General features: G+C 38.4%; 4 protein-coding genes across 4 annotated transcripts; 2 read left to right on the top strand and 2 right to left on the bottom strand.

Annotated features, from left to right (window-relative positions):
- Positions 1-84: 84 nt before the first annotated feature.
- On the bottom strand, positions 85-6056 carry LOC103932005 (DNA mismatch repair protein MSH6-like). Its single transcript, XM_048586809.1, has 19 exons — positions 5952-6056; positions 5799-5852; positions 5434-5487; positions 5255-5329; positions 4996-5064; positions 4766-4868; positions 4431-4618; positions 3665-3799; positions 3448-3575; positions 3250-3331; positions 3013-3100; positions 2314-2516; positions 2103-2204; positions 1912-2012; positions 1197-1332; positions 1026-1112; positions 583-662; positions 375-474; positions 85-249 (listed from the first exon to the last, which is right to left on the bottom strand). The coding sequence occupies exons 1-19, from the start codon at positions 6054-6056 to the stop codon at positions 85-87; spliced, it is 2055 nt and encodes a 684-aa protein (XP_048442766.1).
- A 633-nt stretch (positions 6057-6689) lies between these two features.
- Positions 6690-9055, top strand: LOC103931975 (pentatricopeptide repeat-containing protein At3g62470, mitochondrial-like). The gene has a single exon (XM_009341508.3). It carries the CDS (start codon positions 6844-6846, stop codon positions 8752-8754), a length of 1911 nt encoding a protein of 636 aa, XP_009339783.2. The 5' UTR covers positions 6690-6843; the 3' UTR covers positions 8755-9055.
- A 3002-nt stretch (positions 9056-12057) lies between these two features.
- On the top strand, positions 12058-15708 carry LOC103932004 (histidine kinase CKI1-like). Its single transcript, XM_009341534.2, has 5 exons — positions 12058-12111; positions 12215-12283; positions 12385-13335; positions 13758-15158; positions 15481-15708. Exons 1-5 carry the CDS (start codon positions 12058-12060, stop codon positions 15706-15708), a joined length of 2703 nt encoding a protein of 900 aa, XP_009339809.2.
- Positions 15709-17924: 2216 nt separating this feature from the next.
- On the bottom strand, positions 17925-19712 carry LOC103931973 (ribosomal RNA small subunit methyltransferase). The gene is made up of 2 exons (XM_009341505.3): positions 19251-19712; positions 17925-18879 (listed from the first exon to the last, which is right to left on the bottom strand). The coding sequence occupies exons 1-2, from the start codon at positions 19557-19559 to the stop codon at positions 18151-18153; spliced, it is 1038 nt and encodes a 345-aa protein (XP_009339780.2). The 5' UTR covers positions 19560-19712; the 3' UTR covers positions 17925-18150.
- Positions 19713-19916: the final 204 nt, after the last annotated feature.

Here is a 19916-nt window from a genome sequence, read left to right as displayed (position 1 = left end):
TGACAGCGAGATGATGGCTCAGATCGAGATCATGCCTCACAACCAAATGATTGCATTTCAATTACTCTTCTTGTGTTAAAGATGCTAGTAAGGAAGCAAAACAAGGCAAAGATCCCTACCAGCTAACCGTGAAATGTTCACACCATAGCTTTTAGGGCATGCACCAGGACTCATCCTGTAAAGGAATGTAACTTCTTCCACACCTCCATCTCCATTTCCAACTTGGCATGCCATATGACAGAGTGAAACCTATCAAAGAAGCAAGGAAATAAATTAGACACAGTTCAATTTATAGCATCGGTGTACAAGATGATCTTATCACCAATCTTGTCAAAAGAAAATATAGATCAACCACAGAAGAATGAAAAAAATACCTTAGAATTATTTTGATAATCTACAGCTAGTCGGTGATAATGGGTAGAAAACGTTCCTCGGCACTGGACCTTGTAGATAAAATGTTCAAGAACTGACTCCCTGCCAGTTCAAGAGGACATACAAAAGTTGAAGAGGAAACGAATGAAAAACACAAGATTTGGGTAAAGGCAAAATCATTCACAAATATCTAGCATGATTGGCTCTTACACAATGGCTTGTCCATCTGAAGTTGATGTTCCACGTCCAAGTTCATCCAATGCCACCAATGAATTACGAGTAGCTGATGACTACAAACAATATTGAAATATATGTTTAGCACAATGAATTTCTTAAATCATAACACCTTCGTCTACAATTTGAAAGAATTTCAGAACCCGGTGAACTGATATACTCATTACACTCATGAGTCATGGCACTAAATATTGAAATAAGTTGAGAAGACATGATTTATGAATTTTCAAGAGAAATGCATATCATAACCAAGGATTAGAACCAGATGAAATTTTTTCAACCCACACAATCTATTTTTATGAACACGGGAAATCAGAACAATACATTTATAACACTAAACTAGTTTGAACCAAGTTGCTCTAAATAGCAATCTCACCAGCATTGTTGCAGTTTCTGATAGCTCCGTCAGAAATGTATACCATGATATTATCTTTAGCACCCATACGTACAAAGATTCGGTTGACAGGAGATAGCTCAAAGCTCCCTGCAGGAACATCTGCTCCTAACTGCCGAAGAAAAATGATCACACATTACACGGCAATAAATACAAGAAAGTAAGAAATTCAGACAATAAGAGAAGACTACATTACCTGGGCTAAAATCACAGCCAAGCAAACTTGGTGAATAAGAGTAGACTTTCCACCCATGTTAGGATCAGTGAGAAGGATAAAGCTCGCATGGCCAGAACCTCCAATGGCAATGTCGTTGGAAACAAATGACCCTTTCCTAAAGAATCACTTCTAAGAACAGGATGTCCCAAACTTTTTGCAGAAAAATGGGGTACTTCATTACTACATGATGAACTCATGACCACTGGCTGACAAGAGGGTCCTTCAAAATAATCACTTGCAATTGCTAGACTGATAAAAACATCGATTTCTGCAACATGTGTGGTCAATGTCAGCAGTGAACATAAAATAGACACTAATTACTGAATTCATGGACTTGTTAATTGAAATACATTTTTAGAATTGTTAAACCCAAATTATTCAGAAATCAACTATAGTTAAATCTGTTTAAAATGGACCAATATTTAGCTACATCTTTTGGGGAATCAGGCAGTACTCTTATGTATGAGTGTGTGTGTGTGTGTGTGTAAGTTCTTAGTTCTCTTATATTGCACAACATAGCAGAATGCACTTACCAAAAGAAAATGCGAATGAAAAAATATGCTCCAGACTCCAGTCTATTCACTGAAGTTTGACTAAAATCGATTAGAAGAAACCAGCCAATGCAGAGGGAAAATGATTGCATACCTGCAATCACAGAGACCAATTGTCTCCACCGTTGAAACGTCCAATGAACCTCGGCAAAATGCTTTTTAGCGAGGACTCCTTATCAGTTTCAGCTAGCGAGAGCTCTGTCAATGACTTCTTGATATCTGGTGTCCAGTACTTCGAGAAACCCTGCACGTTTGAACACAAGGAAGGCAAGTTCATATTAATATAAAACCATTAAAGCTACTTATGCACCATTCCAAAGATTTTTCTAATTACCTTTTTAGATGAACGTAACTCATAAGCCGAAGGAATACTGCTGCACAGACTTTCCGGCATTTCCAATAGGTAAGAATCTTTTTCGACTGTGACATAAGTGATCTGCAACAGACAACAGAAGACCGAAGTTATGTGAGATTGTAAAGTTTCTACTTAAAAGTATACTACTGGGAAATCAAAATGCCAATTTGTCTTCCATAGAAGTTCTTACCGATTTATCTCCAAGTAACTTTCTCTGTTCTTGGAGGTGTTTTGCTAAATGAGACTCTATCTCCTTTACTTTTTCACAAGCAGAGTCGTACTCAATATCGACTCCTTCATGAGGTATTATACGACCTGAATTATTGGCTTCTACCCAATCAAAGGCATCCTTGAAATGTTTTAGAACTGAGTTAACATCAGGAAGACCTTTACCTGTAAAACAATGAACAATAGGATGCCAAGATTTCTTTAACAATGAAAGATGCACGTGCATACCAAAAACAATCTTTAAGGCACGAAAATTTTCTTATGGCAAGATATAAGATGAGAAACAATATCTTTTGAAATAATACTAATATAAACGCAAAAAGCAACCTATATCTTTTAAAATAATACAAATATAAATGCAAAAAGAAAACAATACCCAGTGTTAGCAGATGATGCAGTTGTGCAGATTCAACATTTTCCAAGATAACTCTAAGAGAACAGCATGTTTGATTTGAGCCATGAGTTCACAACCACGTAAAGCTGAAATAAACTCCTGAAGCTTTTTTTTTTTGCAGCATCCTCATATAAAACCACTTTATTAGCAGTCCTTCCGCAAGCATTACTGCATCCAGTCACATTCAGTTACTGTAAATCAATCTTTGGAAACATCAGTAAGTTCTCCATAAGCATATAATCAACTGTTATTCCTAGCTTCACCTACTAGAGCAGACATGCACAAGCAACCGCTCAATGTCCAGAAGCCTAGAAATTGCTTTTCGAAATTCAAGTGCATAAGGAAGATTAACTCCCTAGAAAGAAGCATATATAACATTTGTATGTTAGAAATGCCAAAGTGCTTGGGTATCCAGTTCAAGTCATCTAGATACTGTACATTAAGATTCAGTTTTTCAAGCGAAGAAAATAAGAACCAGAAGTAAAATGTCGATATAATGTGTACCCGAAGACTTGAAACAGCATTGTGGCGTTGCTTTATTAACTCTGCATGATATAGAGGTCTTGCAAGCCATGTTCTAAGCAATCTATTCCCAAATCCAGTAATACAGTGGTTCAACTGTGCATACAATGTCCTTCATAGAGCTACATCATCTAAGAATTTGAAGAACCAGAAAAGCTAACGACAATACGAAAGGTTTACCCTGAAGAGTCTCCATTTCTGTTGTTCTCGAAAATCTCAAGGTTCTCTAGGGCAGCTGAGTCAAGAATCATGTATGGTTTTGATACAGTATCACCAAAACCAGAACTTGGAACCCAAATATTGCAAATCTGAGTAATGTCTCATCCAGGAAGGCCTGTTTTAAAAAGAAAAGAGCGCCTCCAAGAGGTACACTGATTCCATTCTCACCTGCTCTCACCATCTCTGACAACACTTCTGGCAGGCAACCATAGCCATCTTCTTCCAAATGAGAATCACTGGCATGCAAACTGGCATTCTTGGGAGAACCATAAACCAATTGATCATTGGCGCGCCTGTATATACTTCTAACTTCCTGAATAGTTCACTCAGCATCCCAGAATTCTGATAGTGGGACTAACTCATTCACCAGAGGACTTCTTGTATGCCTTATCAGCACTTTCTCTGTTTCAGGACTAAGTAGTTTTGCAGGTTTTACAATTTCAACAGGCCTCAGCTCAGACAGGAGACAAGACAAGGCACTGCACTCTAGATCATCTCAAACTGGTATTGGGAAAGCAATACTAGTAAAAAAACAGATCCATATGTAACAAACAATTCACCACAATGACCTTATGATACATCTACATCAGCATCTTATGAAATGGTAATTAGGAATAACATAGTCACAATTTGCCCCAATGATTATATATATGCTCAATTATCTTAAAAAATAAGGGAAATGCAGACAGCCACGAAGTCCAGTAGGCACCAGAAGATCACACTATCAGACCTTTTACATTCATAATAGGCACACATTTTTCACCTATTATGCTAAGCGGTTACCAAACCCCTCTCCCCTCCCTCTCCCCACTGCTTTATTGAGTGATAATCCAGCCCAGTACAGGGAACAACGGTATCATGCGTGCATATATGTCTATGATTATGAGAATAATACATGAAAACTAAGAGAACAAGATGAAAATGATGTTCGACCAGACTCACACCTGCCCAAGAATGACCCAGCTGGTAGCAACATCAACTACACACACCCCAAAAAGGCGCTCTGCAGTTTGGTTTGCCAAATTCTGAGAATTTTCAGTCACTGCCATTAGATAAGAAGCATCAGGGTTTGCTGACACCATCTCTCCCTCAGTTAGTGTTCGTTTTGTAACCACTGCACATATTTCACAACCTATACACCAAGGTAAATTCAGAAGTTAATACCATTTTTTCATTGATAGTTTCAATCCGGGTATCAAATTACAACATGCAGTGCTAAGAATTATAATATAGAATATCAAATTAATCAGATGACAAATATTCAAGGATATATACCCACAAGTGAAAGATGAGCATACCTTATCTCTAGAGCCATCCTCTTTACGACGAAGATCCATCTGTTCAGGTGTTTCTGTCTGCTCCACAACCAGAACTCGATACCCCTGCCAGTCAAGGCAGCTTAAATAAATCTCCCTCCATAGTGTGAAAGAGGCTTCACATAGATGCTGAACTTCAACGAAAAAGAGTAAGCAAGATTTCTCCAAATAAAGTGACAAGAGTAAAACCAACCTTCCTAACAAGTTTCTCCACATTCATTGAGAAGTTCTTCTCCGGAAATCCACAATGGGGTTGTTCACCCTAATATTAGGCAACGAAAAATCACTAACTAAAGAAAAACAAATAGGAAGCACAATGGGTGCATCCAAAGCAATCCTAACAAAACAAATCTCAGAACAATCGAGATAAAATGTGAAATGAAAGAAAATGTTATGTGCCCACCCACAAGTCACAACAGCCAACACCAAGACAAAATTTCAAGATATATTACCTTCATAGACTGCAGACCAAGTTCTTTTGCTGCTATATGTGCATCCATTTCAAAAAGTTCATAAAACTTGCCCATCTGCTCAAACAAAAATGAGATGTTCCTCATTTGCCTGCAATAATGACCCTGAATTTGTGTAGCATAATTTGCCATTACTTGGCTACTGGTAAGGACGAGCATACCTTGAAAAAGAGAACTTTGTCCATATGCTTTGACTTAAACTCCCACCATTGTCTCTGAAATATTAACATCTCACTAAATTAAGAGTGTTCATAATCGTTAATGCCTTAAAACCCTTTAGGCTACTTATCTATCTAGAAGCAATTACCTGGCCACCTGATAAACTCTTTAAGAATGCGGGAGGAAGTAGAGAGTTCTTGGATCATAATTTGCATCTCCAAGTCATCTTCTTTTGGCATCCATGCGCTGTCTGTTTCCATACCGGAGCAGTTGAGCAAAACATGTATGAAATTGGGCATCTACATGAAAACATTAATGTACTAAAATTTTATTTTTTTCATCCCTGTCATACACAAAACAGAAATACAGTAACAAATGCTGTCAGTATAGAATTATACGATGCCTCTAGCCATACAACAAGCTTCAAAGTCAAAATTAACAGTAACTAAAAATGGAAAATAATGGATTGCATTTAGACATAACAATCCCCAATTCACAACTGCGAAATATTTAGGCGTACAGTAGGATTAAGTACAAGAAACTTACTCCCTGAGGAGCAACTTCTCAGCTTCACACAAGCTAAACCTTGCTGAGGCATCACCAGATAAAACGGTATCCATCCCATTAGTCGCCTTTGTCACTGCAGTTCAGCAGACTCAAATTCAGTTCCACGTAAAGCATAAACCAAATCAACTTGAGCATCCATTGGCTGGCAATAAAAAAACAAATGCAGAGCTCCAATAAGACACAATTACATACAATAAATTTTCTAATCGAGTCATATAAGATAGAATAACTCTAGCTTGGCTTACATTTTTCAAAACATGGTAAATCTACTTCTAAAACAGTCATAGAAACTCACATACATGGAAAACAACGAATTTAATGAAGAGGGGCACATGAAATCCCCTCCAAAATGTAGTAATTTTAAACAAAATCACATTCTCATCTCCAAACACAATCAACAAATAATGAAGAGAGGCACATGAAATTGATCGAATGATCAATTACAAGTATGTTGTCTAATCTAATTGCTATAAAGTCAAAGTATATCAATAATTATGAATGCTTGATTTTTCACTTATTCAACGATCAAGAGTTAAATCACATTATTGATAACCCGTTGTAAGCTACTCCTTCACCCTCTTAGTGCAAATAATATTCGCACAGTTGCGAATTGTAAGTTGGAGTAAAGGTTAACAATAACGAAATGTAAAATTGGGCCAGGCCCAATATACCAACCAGTGGTTGCTCGCTGCGCTCAGTTAGGTTCAGCCGTTTGCTACTGGCCTGCTGCAACTACAAACCCTGCATCTCCTTCCTCTTTCTTCACACATCTTTGAATCTCGATTCTCGACTGCTGAAATCTCGTTCGACCAGAAACTACTAGAAGGTCCGTTCATGGCTGCCCAATGACCCTCTTTCTTAGAAGATCCCCCTCATCCGCCCAAAGCCACCTACTCTACTCTCAACCGCACCCAAGAACACCACTCTCAGATGTCCACCTACGCCGCCGCTTCACCGCCGAGCTATGCTCTTACTATCAGGGACGAGAAAGACGGCACTGCCGCCGAGAGCAAGTCTGCCTTCCTGGTGGTTGCTCTCTGCCCCTGTCTGGTTTGCTTCATTCTTCTCCTCATTGTTATCTCTATCATTCTCATTGTCAAATTCCATTTCTTTTGCCACACCCCACTTCACTCTTTATTCTACAAGAAAAATTGCTAACTACACCCACTACAATCCCCAATTTTACAACTTCAGTGGTTGACATTGAATGTGGTCCTACGCTTAGGGGGTTTTCTAGTGCCACCGCTGGTGGTTCGGATTCGGGTGCTGAAACTGATAGTGAGGACGAGGATAGGAGGGGGAGTGTTCATGTTAGTTCTAGTGCAGACCCGGAAGAGGTCGACAGGGTATGCAAGGTGATCGACGAATTGTTTGCCTTAGATCGGAACATGGAAGCAGTTCTTGATGAATGTGGGATTCAGTTGTCCCATGATTTGGTTGTGGCGGTGTTGAAACGCTTCCAGCATGCTAGAAAACCCGCCTTTCGGTTTTTCTGTTGGGCGGGGCAGAAGCCAGGGTTTTCGCAGGATTCTAGGACTTACAATTCGATGATGAGCATTTTAGGAAAGACCAGGCAGTTTGAGACCATGGTGTCGCTGCTCGAAGAAATGGGAGTGAAAGAGCTTTTGACAATGGAAACATTTGTGATTGCTTTTAAAGCTTTTGCTGCTGCCAAGGAGAGGAAGAAAGCTGTTGCCATTTTTGAATTGATGAAGTACTACAAGTTCAAGGTTGGCATTGATACTATTAATTGCTTGCTTGATACTCTTGGAAGGGCAAAGCTAGGAAAAGAAATGCAATTGCTTTTCGAGAAGTTGAAGGGGAGGTTTACACCAAATTTACAAACTTATACTGTACTGCTAAACGGGTGGTGTAGCTCAAAGAATTTAATGGAAGCAGGGAGGGTGTGGAATGAGATGGTTGACAAGGGATTTAAGCCTGATATTGTTGCGTATAATACAATGCTCGGAGGGTTGTTGAGGGGTCACAAGAGGTCTGATGCTATCAAGTTGTTTGAGGTAATGAAAGCCAAGGGCCCATCTCCCAACGTTAGAAGCTATAGTATTCTGATTCAAGATTTCTGCAAGCAAAAAAAGATGAAAGAAGCGGTTGACTCTTTTTATGAAATGCGAGAATCTGGGTGCCAGCCAGATGTTGTGGTTTACACGTGCTTAATCACAGGGTTTGGAAATCAGAAGAAGATGGAAACAGTTTATGAATTGTTGAAAGAGATGAAGGAAACCGGTTGCACTCCTGATGGGCAGACATACAATGCCTTGATTAAAGTGATGACGAGGCAGCAGCGAATGCCAGATGATGCAGTGCGGATATACAAGAAGATGATTCAAAATGGCGTTGAGCCGTCAATACACACTTTGAACATGCTCATGAAGTCTTATTTTCAGACGAGAAATTATGATATGGGTTGTGCAGTATGGGATGAGATGATTCAGAAGGGGTTTTGCCCTGATGACAACTCATATACTGTTCTCATTGGAGGTCTTATAAGGCAGGGAAGATCAGGAGAGGCCTGTAAATATCTAGAGGAAATGGTCGAGAAAGGAATGAAACCTCCTCAGCTTGATTTAAATAAGTTTGCAGCCGATTTCTCCAGAGCTGGAAAACCTGATATTCTTGAGGAGTTGGCGCAGAAGATGAAGTTTTCTGGTAAATTGGAAGTCTCCAATGTCTTTGCAAGGTGGGCTGAGATGATGAAGAAAAGGGTAAAGAAAAGAGATCCTATTGAAAATGGTTAACAGTGAATCTTGGGTTACTTTACGAAGATCCATTATACTTGGCCTTAAGGATGGCAAAATGACGAAGGAGGCATCATGGTTTCGAACTGAATCCATTTCCTTCCATACCTGCTCCAGTTTTAGCATGCATCAACAATTTGTTGGGCATTGACAAGCCACAATTTCTGTTGTATATTATCACAGTTCGTGCACATCTTTATCATTTGCCTATTTGGTGTTGTAACTGGTTCAGATTTTATGTACTTCAGCTGTACGTGTCACTGGATTTTATGCTACTCGTTCCCGGTCAATTATTTCTCCATTATTGTTTCCCAGTGTTGGAGGAGGTTCCAAGTTTGAACAACCCACCGCAATTAATTTGTTAAAGATAAACACAAGTTCATCTCCAATGCAGTGAAAAATTTGGAATCAAATGGTATATTTAAGTCTAAATATGAGTCAAAATCCCTCCAATGCACTGGAGACTTAAAATTTAGACACAAGTCTCCGGCCAAATTTGAGCTCATGCCAACAAGAAAATAAGATTTGGGGTAACAAAATTGTCAAAGTCCGAAGTCTTCTCCTCCATTCAAAGGAACAAGAAGCATCAAACTAGAAAACGCATTTGTTACTGATGAGAGACAACTATGTGGTATACAAAGGGAGAATCGATATGTTAACTTTTGTTCCCAGGCTAATTTTTTATGACTTTTTATTCTTATAAACATATCATATAATATACAGGACAATTTGCACAACTACCATATGAATTTTTAAGGGCGTGCTCATTTATCAAATTTTTTTTGTTAAATTCATTACAGTGCTAAATTGTCACCTCTATTATGTTATGCCAACTATGCATAAAGTTTAAGAGCTGTTTTGCCTACTTCTATCTAAAAAAACATTAATTAAAATCTTTAAATTTATTTAAACAATTGAAAGAAGGGAAGGGAAGGAAATATACTATAGAAGGCCGAGACAGAGAGAATGAGTGAGGAAAGGAGAGAAAAATGGAGTTGGGGAGGAAGAGGGGTAATTTAAAAGATTGAAACTGAATCCCACCTATTTGAAGAAGGTTTTGTTAACGTAACATTCAACAGAAATCATCAAATGTGGTACATTGGCACCAAAGTCTAAGTCTAGACGGTGATTGAACAAACCTTTTAGTTTAGGTGGCAAAAGCACAAACTCATAATAATTAGGTAATGTTTGTGCAAATTCCCCTAATATATTTTGTATTGGTTGTTAGAACTAGGAAATATATAGTATATAATTAATAGGACATATAATTTTTTTAAAAGAAAATAGGAAATATATTTTATAGAATAGGAAACATATGAAAAGAATTCTTGCCTTAAACCTTTTATCACAGAACAAATTAATGAGGATTATGTCATGAGGATTTTTTGGCTCACTTTAAGCCAATACTGCAGCGGAATTAAACTATATGCTGGCACACATTAAACTATTTGCTGGTTTTTCAGTTAATCAACAAGTTCTTCTTTTGGTCTTTTTATTAATACCTTGCTAGCAACAGAATTAAGCTGCTTTATACATGGTCTGCATGGAACCTACGTGCTGTTCCAAAACATGAGTCCCCACTGCCCTAATGCCATATGTCGATCGACAGAGATCATATCTTTTTAATAAGTGTTTAATTTCTGTTTTATTGATTTACTGCTAGTCTCATATTTCTGTGTGCTACCTGCATCCAAAACCACGCGACATAAGATAGTTGTAAGTGAAAAAAAGGTACCATATATATGAAACCCCAATTCTGCAAGAACCCTAGATGGGAATTTTTGGGCGTGGTGCATGCAAGAAGCTAAAAAAGGAAGTGCGAGAATGATGCCCTTGAGTATTTAATACCCAAAATCTACTTCAAGATACTGAATTATACAAAAATCTTTATCAAAGAAGCAGGAGTAGTACTCAGATATCATCATATCAGAAGATAATATTGTTTTGCCCTAACTCCAAGAAGAAGATGAACAAAACTGAGTGACTGCATATTGTCTCCCATCATCCTTCTGCGGCTCACATATATGTATTCTTCTACTTCGTCAGGTCTCTCTCACACATTAATTTCGTCTTTCTTGTTTTTCTGCATATCATATAAACTCTCTCTCTCTCTCTCTCTCTCACAGCTTTTCTCTAATTTTACAAAATTCATTCATTGGTTTTATGAATAAAGCATCCCCTTTTGATGGATTGTTTGTTTGTTTGTGGTTTTTTCAAATTTTTAGACGAACTTCTGTTTGATTTCAAAGAATTTATGGGTGTAGCATTATGTCCCAATGAATGCACTAGATAATGCATATGATCATGATCTATATATGAGGTATGTTATCTTTTAGATTTCAGTATTGATCACGTTTCCTCTAGTTCAAGCAAAATAAGGAATGAAAGAAAAACTAACAAAAAAAGATGTTTCGTCAGTTAGATTTGAGATGCGTAGGTCTTGCAGAATCTCACCGACAGACCAAAGAAACTCAAACAATGATATGACAATTTATTGTACTCAATGGTCAAAACCTAGAAAATCATCATCAATTTTGTTGTTGTTATTAATTTGTTAATCCTCTTACATTAAAGTTGCATGTTTTTTTCATTTTTTTATTTTTATTTATGTATGTTCGTACTAAATTTTTAATTTATTTTCATGTATTGTAACTGGTTAATCTAATTCTCATTTCTTTGCACTTTGAACTTTCGTGCCAAATGAATGTATGGAACGTCTGCCACATGTATGCATAAAATCTGCATTTCGCGTGCCACAGTTGTTATTCAAAATATAACGTAAAATAATATCTAGTTGTTAATGAGTGATATGTGATTTAAACTTTTGATTATATTTAATAGCATAACAAAACATTAATAAATAAATGAGCTTTTATTCTCTAATTTTGTGTATTTTTTTTTCAAGAATTCTCTAATTTTGTTATGTCTTTTAAGAGGAGTCCGTTTTTACTCACTCTCTTCTACATTGTGAGGTTTGTTAAAAAAACTAACCTATGGTAGTATGGTTAGTTTTACATTCACTAATTTTTTTTAAAGAGTTCTAACGTACATTATTTGTTTTATGTTACATTAAACTAATTCTCGGGACTCCTTTTTTTATACAACAATATACTTCCATTGTTTGTTTATTGAACTCAAAATTCTCGATATTCAAACATAAAGTCTCTCAGGTATATATAAGTCAAAAGCATATCACTAAATTCCCTTTAAATATTGGTGAAGTATGTCAAAATCTAGTTTTTGAATTTTTTTATGGCAACTTGGATGATACAGTTCTTTGTACTTAAGGACCAAGAAGACCCGATGAAACTCCACTCATTGAAAGTGCTTGTGAGGCATGTTTTCTTTGTCTTGCAGGTAATTCTTTCTTCTCATTATTCTACATTAATTTCGAGCTTAATTTCACTGTTATCACTTCATTGCAAGTATACGTTATTTTAACTAGTAAAACTCAATGCAGGCAACTTGCGTGCTGGTGCTTGCTTGCTTATTGGTCGGCATCATCAAGCATATCGAGCATAATGCACAGGTGAGCTTAATTAAACTAACTTTCAAAACTCAATTATTCATTAATGGATTTATTAAATGTCTACATGATTTAAAACCTGTAAACCTTTCATTGAGTTTCAGGCTTATAATGTTCTACCGACTTCCCCTCAAATTAGGTTGATCAGTCTTGTTCTCAAGGACTGCAAGGTGGCATTCATCCTCCTCATTGTAATGATTGGTATTATGGGCTTCTTCGTTTTCAGTTATATTTTCGTAATGCATAGTTCGGGAAGACGAGAGATGCATTTGTGTAATACATTGATCAAGCAAATGGAGGCCACCCAACAAGCAGAGAGAAAGAGCATGAATAAGAGCCTTGCATTTGCTACTGCAAGCCATGACATTCGTGCTGCTCTAGCCGGAATCACAGGTTTGATTGACATATCTAAAGAAGAAGTTTCCCCAGGTTCCGAGTTGGAGACAAATTTAAGGCAGATGGAAACTTGTGCAAGAGATCTCTTTGGTATATTGAACTCTATTCTTGATACGAGTAAGATTGAAGCTGGGAAAATCCAACTTGAAGAAGAGGAATTCGATGTGGCGCAACTTGTTGAAGATGTAGTTGACTTGTATCATCCTGTGGGTTTGAAAAAAGGCATAGATGTGGTGTTGGATCCTCACAATGGCTCTCTAATTAAGTTTCCGTGTGCGGTAGGCGACAGGGGAAGACTTAAGCAGATATTATGTAACTTAGTAAGCAATGCCGTCAAATTTACCTCGGAGGGACATGTCACAGTCCGTGCTTGGGTCGAAAAACCCAGCTTTAAGAACTCAATAGCTGCTTCTGGCAAGGGCAATGGTGTTGCAAGACAATTGTTGTACTTGTTTAACCACAACAACAAGGCACAAGCAGACATGGGAACAATGAAGCATGACCCAAATGCCTTGGAATTTGTTTTCGAGGTGGATGATACAGGGAAGGGAATTCCAAAGGAAAAGCAAAAATCAGTGTTTGAAAACTATGTCCAAGTTAAAGAAACGGCTCTTGGAGAAGGAGGCACTGGCTTAGGACTTGGCATTGTTCAATCTCTGGTAAGCAATCAAAATTGCATCAATTTTATGTTTATATTTTCCCACGCACTAATATCTTTGTTTGGCAGAATCATGGGTAAGACTAGGATGGTTGAGTTGAAGTCGAGGCTTGTATGTATTATTTGCAACAAAAGAAATTTCGACTTTTTTTTTTTTTTGGCTGCATATTACTTTGGTTTGTGGAAACTTCGACTGCAATTTAGTTTGTTTTGTGCTGGATCTTAAATGACTATATATAGCTTCTGCACTGGGATTCTTTGGTTGATGTCGTACATGGTGGAGATTGCTGAGTAATAAATAATGTACTTATCTAGTTTTTGAAGTATATTTATGTTATTATATTACTTGCGCATTAGAATTATGATTTCTCGGGAACATGCCATTTTAGTTTATGCATGTTGATAATTTTTGAAATGCTGCAGGTACGTTTGATGCATGGAGAAATAGGAATTGTGGACAAGGAGATGGGCGAAAGAGGCACATGTTTTAGGTTTAGTGTTCTATTAACTTTACGTGAGAATGTCTCGAAGGATAGCACGAAAGAAGTGGACATTGAAATGGGATTTGGCCCAGGTGATTTGGGGATACTAGTCACTCACACTCCGAGTACTCCCGGATTGAGCATTCACACGCCAAGCCCCAGGTTGAACATGCGAACCCCATGTAGTACTCCTAAGGTTGATGGATCAGGATCATCCGTCGTCTTGTTGATTAAGAATGAAGAACGTCGCAGAATTTCCCAAAAATTCATGGAAAACCTTGGGATAAAAGTATTCGTGGCAGAACAATGGGAACAACTTTCTCAAACTCTAGAGAAAGCAACTAAACACAAGGGGGGTTACCATTCTTGTCATCATAGCTCTTCAAGAATATCTGAGGTGGGTTTGCAGGACTGCTTGAGCAAATCCACGTCATGCAACTCTAGCAACAGAGTAAACGAGGTGCCTTTGATCAGCGCAATGGACGGGAGTGGAACGGAAAACAACAGCAGCAACAACAACATGCTCCCTCTTTCTCTCTTTAAAAAGACGAGCCTTCGAGGTGCAACGGGGTTTGTGTTAGTAGTGGTTGATGCCACAGCTGGACCCTTTTCAGAACTATGTAAGATTGTGACTGAATTCAAAGCGGATCATCACCAGAATAGTACTAGGAATTGTAATTGGTGCAGGGTTGTATGGTTAGCAAGTCATAGCATCAATTTGAATGATCGTAATATGTTTGATCCAGAGGATGTAATCAAACACAAGGCGCTTCATGGTAGCCGCCTATACGAAGTGGTGAGACTTCTTCCGGAGTTTGGGGGTGCATTACCTAAGAGAAGGGCCACAATTCAGCAGCTTCCACACCAGGTTGGAAAAGCGTCTAGAGCTCCTGCTAGTTCCTCAATATCACATCAACATCGGTCATATAATTATCAGTTCGATCATTCAACTGATGATGAAATTGAAGTATCGCAAGACCATAATAATATTGGTGGTAGTTCAGGTAATGAGAAACCTGGCAAGAAAATATTTTCACCAACGCTGACTCACCAATATCTGTCTCATGTTGACTCCTCCACATCAAGAAACTCACAGATTCTAGTTCCTCCTAGAGATCAAACACAAGAACATGTCAGCGATCCGAACAGGCCCTTGATTGGAAAGAAATTTTTGGTTGCTGATGACATAGAATTGAACCGCAAGCTAGCTCAAATTAATTTGACAAGGCTGGGTGCAACTGTGAAGCTTTGTGGAAATGGAAGAGAAGCTCTTGATCTCGTTCGTGGTGCTCTAGCGAATCAAGGGAAACATGGATTCGATTATATACTAATGGATTGTGAGGTAACTATTTCACTTCTCATGGTTGATCAATAATTAAATATTTAATAATCCGATCGTTTAATAATTAATGCTTTAATTACTGCTATGCACCTCGCTAGTCGAGGTTAAAAAGACTCCGTTCTCTTTTACTCTTATTTTTTCCGACATTAATTGTGTTGAATAAATCGAAAGAGAGTCAAGGGTACAAGTATAAGAGTGCATAAGCAGGAAAAATGTGTGCTGAAATAGTTTCCGATTCGTTTAATTTAATTCCCTATTGCCTTTTGTTCTGGACCAAAACTCATGAAGTTGATGTGCTTTTTGGTTGGTGATGAGACTGCAGATGCCGGAAATGGATGGGTTCGAAGCAACAAGGCAAATAAGGAGAGAAGAGAAGCCTTATAATCTTCACATTCCCATCATTGCATTGACTGGTCACGCATCGGGAGAGGAAAGAAGCCGGAGGATGGAAGCTGGCATGGACGATCGTTTGAGCAAACCGTTTCAAAGGGAACAACTGCTTGAAAAAACGAGACGCATTGATAGAAACAAATTAAAAGAAAAATGTTAGAGACAATAGAGAGGAGTACGATGGTATATGAGCTCGCCGTTTTTAAGCGTGAGCGTCCGATGTGATGCAAACAATATGTTAGGAATGGAAAACCAAATAACTATATATGATGAAGCATTTGGTTAATATAAAGTTTGGTTTTTATAGACAAATTTTCCCTTTTCTTCTGCTATCATCCTCTTCCTCTTCTTCTTGTGCTAGAACTAAGCATAAATTTGGAGTTCTGCTATCATCGAAGGTTGTCTTCCATAAGAGTTAAACATTGAGTAGTCAATATTCTGTTGGCTTCCGGGTTCCTCTTTCTTGTGGCATAGCATTCTTTCAAGGAAATCGAAAGGATTGTTCGTTAGGAAATTTTTTTTATTGTGACGGAAACACGGATGATGTACTAACTCGTGTGCCAATCACACTGATAAATCTCTTGTGCGTTAGCGGTATTTTTACGTCTTCACGGGTAGTAAGGGTATTTACGTAAAATAAAATACTAATATTTTTGAAACAGTTAAAGGGAATTTGTGGCAGTCGAGTCAGTGGCGGAATTTGACAATTAGGGCTCGCAGTGGGAGAGATTAGCAGCATACCTTCCAAAAGCTTCACACTTGACTTCCGGTCGCCGTCTATCTATTCTCAGGTAACGAGTTTGGAATCTCAAATTACAAAGTCTCTCTCTGCCATATTATTTGTGCATGTATATTTATATGAGCTCATATTGCATTCAGTGGAATACCCGCGCAAAACCCAATAGCCGCGGATCTGGAATTCGTCTGCAAATGTCAAATTTTCCAAATCCATGGAGTTATACTGTCTTATGAATTTCGTTAGAGCAGAGCAGTCAATTGTTGTGAAATTTTTCCTGTAACGTCTTCACTGCTAGTGCTACCTTGGTTTTTAACTTGTGAGCTCTGAGAAAAGGGCAAGAATTCGAATGTGATTTTACGTTTTTCAGTAGGGAAATTGGTTGGGGATATGGATATGGTCTAGAACAATGGAAGATTTGGGGACGTGTTCGATTAGTCCGTAATCAGTATGTTAATCTTATAGTTTGTTTGTTTAGTTTTCCCTTTGGAACTCCACCTCAATAACGCAAGCAAAGAATCACTATCAAGATGTAATTGTGCAAGGCAGAATCATTACACTGTTGCTGTTTGAATTTATCCTCGTATAGTCGTATTGCTATCTGTCTTCATTCATGTAGTGCAAGATGCCTGCGATTGTAACATTTTATGGCTACTAGTTGAAGCGTAGTAAGAACCATAAGTGAACCTCTTGTCATCTGGTTTGTCAACAAGGTTTTCGGAACCTTTTTTGTCGTGCATGTTTCGTGTCTTTTTCAGAATACAACCATCATCTTTCGTGAAGTAATTAACCATCTGTAGAGAAACTTCTGATACAGGACAGTGAGAGAAATTGTTCAGTCAATGCCTTTCTACTGTCATTGGTTATAACTTTAACGCTAACTATTTCCTTGTTGGGATCAATCATTCTGCAGTATGATGGACGCTCAAATTCAAGAAGCAGTCCCTTGTAGGCCTAGTATTAAGGTGGACTTTCAGCTCGGTTCATAAACATATTCTGTCAAGGAGCACAAGGGCATCCTTTCTGAGCAACTTGTTTCTGTGAAAGAAGAAAGCATGAGGATATTGAAGGACTTCATCACCAGACACAATGTTCCTAATGACGTCCCTGATGAACTTGTTGAAAACTCTTCGGAAGACGATGGTGAAATCCTTGAGAAGCCTCCTCCAAAGTCAAAGAAGACAAAGTTTACTTGATTGCCTCTATTTTTTGGTTTAAACCTCAAAACACTTTGTGATTGAGGTGCACCTTTTGCTGTCTTAGATAGACCGTTTTGAACTAGATTTAGCAATAGCTACCTTTGTAGCATTCAAGTGCTTATGTTTTGACATGCATTGTGTAGTATGGCATAGTATTCTCTATCAACTTTTGAAATCAGTCGACGCAGTTACTTTTTTCGTTGCTTAAGAGGAGGAACCTTATAATCTTCACATTCAAATCAATGCATTAACGGGTCATTCACCGAACGAAGAAAGAAGCCGGAGGATGGAGGCTGGCATGGACGACCATTTCAGCAAACCGTTCAACATGACACAATTGCTTGACATAGTGAGACGCATCGATAGTAGACATAAATTAAAAGAGAAATGCAAACAGCTTATGGCTCACAATGCGGCCACGAAGATAAGTTCTGTGATGGATTCTGTACTAATTCGTAAAATCGATTAAAAACCGTGAAATCTCATTACAGCATTGTCTCACTTGAGATTCATTATCCACATACATTGGAAAGGAAAATTTTAAAAGCATCCGACACATAATCTCAAACTAAACCAACCGACGAGAGAGACTTGATGCAACCTAACAAAATTGGGTTGGGTAAAATGTATAATAATCTTGCAAGAAATATATCCTTGGATCCTAAGATCAGGAGAAGTGTATACCATCCTTGTTGAACTGGGAAAGTAGGTCTAGAAATTGCTGTAATTTGAGCTTGGAGGACCTTTCGCCTTCAAAACCGGACTTCTTCAACACGTCCAGAACCTTTTTCTTGAATTCGGATACCTCCCCTTCCGCATTACCATCCTCCACCTCCATCTCCATTCCATCATCGACTCCATCATCATCCATCTCCATGTCCTCATCCATAAACTCCATTACATCATTAGTATCCTCTTCCTGGGCTGTTGCAGGATTAAGCGCCTGCAGGGTCTTGTAATTCTTCTCGAGCAAATTGATGACACTTTTCTGCCTAAAAATTGAGCCAAGGGTTTTGTTCTTCCTATTGAAACAGATCCGCAAAAACCCATCCCACTCCTTTTGGTTCACTAGTAAAGCCGGTTTCCTGGGCTCAATTCGCACCACAGAAGAATCCACCTTAGGCGGAGGGCGAAAATTGTTCCTTCCAACTTTGAGGAGGTGGGAGACCCGTGACAATAGTTGGGTGTTGACGGTAAGACGACAGTAGAGCTTGTCACCAGGTTGGGCAACCAGTCTCATTGCAAATTCCCTCTGAAACATTATAATGGCACATCGGAATGCCGGTTGGTGCTTCAATAACTTGAAGGTCAAGGGAGATGAAATTTGATAAGGGATGTTTGCTACACATATATCAAAATAGGGAAGCTCAGTCTTCAGCACATCTCCTTGAATCACCTGTGTGCACAACAGCAAACAAACCCCTATTTTTATTCGATTCGAAATCCCCAAAATACATCAACATTTTACCGTATCATCATACAACATAATTTCTTAAATTAAGCACAACAGAATTTGAGATATTCTTCTTGGCAAATACAATTAAACCCTCTTTCTAAATTATCATTTGAGAACAGAAATTGATGCAAATCCCCAAAAACACATCACACCCAACACATCAACCACAACAGAATTTTAAAACTTTATCGATTCATATTCATTCAAACACTAATTGCAATTACCCCAATATTGGATTTTCAAATTAGAAACAAAAATGCTCAGTAAATGAAACTTCTTTCCGGAAAAAAGAAAAGAAAAAGAAGCGGTACCTGCAAGCGGTTGGAGTGAGGGGTGCCCTGGAAGCGGCGCTGCAGCTCGAGGACCATGCGGGCGTCAATCTCGACGGCGATGACCCTCTTACCAGCTTCTAGAAGCTTCTTTGTGAGATTACCAGTACCGGGACCGATCTCGAGGATGACATCGGTGGATTTGATGCCAGACTTCTGGACGATGGAGTCGACGAGCAAGGGATTCTTGAGGATGTGCTGTCCCTTGGACTTGTGGAATGATATGCCTCCTTGGTAGGGCGTGTGCCCCGCTGGCCTCGCCTTCTCTTTCTTCGCTTTGCCTCCCGCCATTGATGCCAATTGCGAACCCCAAACACTCGCAGAGTTTCAGAGAAGGGTTTAGGGTTTTGTTCGGTGGGAATTGGAAGGGGATAAGAAACAGGGCCACCGATAAGGGCAATAATGGGAGTGTAATGTTTTCGTGGAAATTTTAGTTTTAGACGCGGATACTTTGTACATTATGGTTTATTTATATTTAAACATTATCTATGAAAAATAATCTAATCAGAGGTCGTTTAATTCATATCAATTAAACAAATCGACAACACTAGAGTCTAAACTCTCTTAAAAATAAGATACTTTGTAAACTCTCTGTTACCTCATGTTTTTTGCACAATTGTCGTACAACATTATAAACCATTATATCAA

The sequence above is a fragment of a genome, unplaced genomic scaffold (genome assembly GCF_019419815.1).
Source record: "Pyrus x bretschneideri cultivar Hongxiangsu unplaced genomic scaffold, Pyrus_bretschneideri_v1 Contig25, whole genome shotgun sequence".
Lineage (NCBI taxonomy): Eukaryota > Viridiplantae > Streptophyta > Magnoliopsida > Rosales > Rosaceae > Pyrus > Pyrus x bretschneideri.
The sequence above is the reverse complement of the archived record's forward strand: the minus strand, read 5'-3'. Positions and strand labels throughout refer to the sequence as shown.